At 51.7% G+C, this 1,735-nt stretch overlaps 1 protein-coding gene across 1 annotated transcript; it reads right to left on the bottom strand.

Annotated features, from left to right (window-relative positions):
- Window positions 1-206: 206 nt before the first annotated feature.
- On the bottom strand, window positions 207-1,333 carry LOC123440310. The gene has a single exon (XM_045116886.1). It carries the CDS (start codon window positions 1,302-1,304, stop codon window positions 282-284), a length of 1,023 nt encoding a protein of 340 aa, XP_044972821.1. The 5' UTR covers window positions 1,305-1,333; the 3' UTR covers window positions 207-281.
- Window positions 1,334-1,735: the final 402 nt, after the last annotated feature.

Raw genomic sequence — 1,735 nt, 5'->3', positions numbered from 1 at the left:
TGAAGTTCTAAATTATTTAAAGTAAAAAATAAAATGGAACTGAAAATAAAAATAAAAAAACTAAACTAAAAAAATTGGCGCCCACGCATGGGCCGGGCCAAACAGGTGTGTTGCATCTTTTTCCAACGCCGAGAGCGTAATATAGGAGGTGCCTACATGTGGGTAATTTTAGTCAACTTTAAAGGTAATTTGGATGATGTACGGAAGAAGCATTATTTGCTTTATTAGTAGGTAAGATAAGATTAGGGAGAGCTATAATCGAAAGCATGTAGCTTGATCGATCAATTGACAGCGTACATGGCCATGTTGCTGGCAAAGCGTGCGGAGACGAAATTCTCCGCGTTCTCCTGGTACAGGACATTCTTAGTAGCGCCCCTCCTCCTAGAAATCACCACGTCGCATTCGATAGCATCACGCGAGGCATCGGCCAGCTTGTTGGCCGCTCCGACGGGGCTACGTCCGGCGATGAGGTCGCCGAGAGCGCTGTCCACTGTCTTGCCCATACGGCCACCGTAGGAAAGCTTGCACTCAGCAAGGTCGGAGAGTAGGCCTTGGATGAGCTTGACCGTGGACGTGATGTTGCGCGCGGTGGCGTTGGTGGCGACGATGGCAAGATCGCGCGTGTCCCTGGCAGAGGCGGCCGCCGCCGGGTCGGAGGAGAGGACGCTGAAGCAGTAGTCGTAGCCCGGGTATTTGTCGTACACCAAATTGGAGCATGTCGCGTTGATGATGGCAGCGGGCTGCGAAGCTGGGGCTCCGGCGAGATGCTGATCACTGACGTTTGATGATCTTGAGGACTTGGTGATCAACATTGCAATTTCCCTAGCGAGAAGGGCCAAGGCCATGTTGTCCGAGTTCTCCTGCGCCAGAGGTTCCCTAGAGAAGCCCCAGCTCTCAGTGAGGAGCATGAAGCAGTTGAGAGGGCCCAGACCGTAGGCCTCCATCAAGTTGGTCACAGGGTCGCGTCCGGCCCTGAGGTCTCCGAGGGCGCTGGCCACCTTCTCGGCCATCTGGACCCCGTACAAGTCCGAGCATTTGGTGAGGCCGTCGACCAGGTTGTCGATGAGCCCGATCGTGTGCGTAACGTTGTGCGCGGTGGCGTTGGCGGCAAGGATGGCGAAGCCTCGCCCGTCTCTGGCGGCGGACTGCTCGGAGGAGAGTACGTTCACGCAGTAGTCGTAGCCGGGGTAGGCGTCGGCAGTAAACAAGGAGCATACCCCGTTGATGGCAACAGGCGAGGCGACAGCCGCCATGGCAGCGGCGGAGGTGAGGACCGCGGCGAGTATCCCGGCGAGGGGCTGCATCGTGGTTTAACTGGCTTCGGTTTACTGGCCCGGAGAGGTGATGCATCGAACGATCCTGTGATGACGAGCGCCTTTTAGATGGAAGCTACAATTTCCGGCAAATCAAATAAAAGGGAAGATATGATCGCAAAAAATAAAATAAAAGGGAAGATATATACAAAGAAGCGTGAATTGAAGGAATTGATTATTTAAATCTGGTTTCTTTTCATTCCATTAATCCCTCTCCAAAAAGGTTGCAATCGAATAAAATCACTAATGAATTGATTTCCTTATTTACAAAGGATATCTGTGTACCCATATTTTTTTCAGGATACATGTCTACGCATATTAAATTAAATTAGGGGAATGTTACTATATGTGGCTGATGTCAGAAATGCTGTCCCTCCAAACGAACGTGCTCGTTGCCGTGAGCCCGTGAGATGCGCCCCATC

Source organism: Hordeum vulgare, chromosome 3H (assembly GCF_904849725.1).
Source record: "Hordeum vulgare subsp. vulgare chromosome 3H, MorexV3_pseudomolecules_assembly, whole genome shotgun sequence".
Classification (NCBI taxonomy): domain Eukaryota; kingdom Viridiplantae; phylum Streptophyta; class Magnoliopsida; order Poales; family Poaceae; genus Hordeum; species Hordeum vulgare.
The sequence above is the reverse complement of the archived record's forward strand: the minus strand, read 5'-3'. Positions and strand labels throughout refer to the sequence as shown.

Excerpts from the sequence above, each read along its gene's own strand:
- LOC123440310 (XM_045116886.1), bottom strand. The coding sequence starts at position 1,304 with ATGCAGCCCCTCGCCGGGATACTCGCCGCGGTCCTCACCTCCGCCGCT.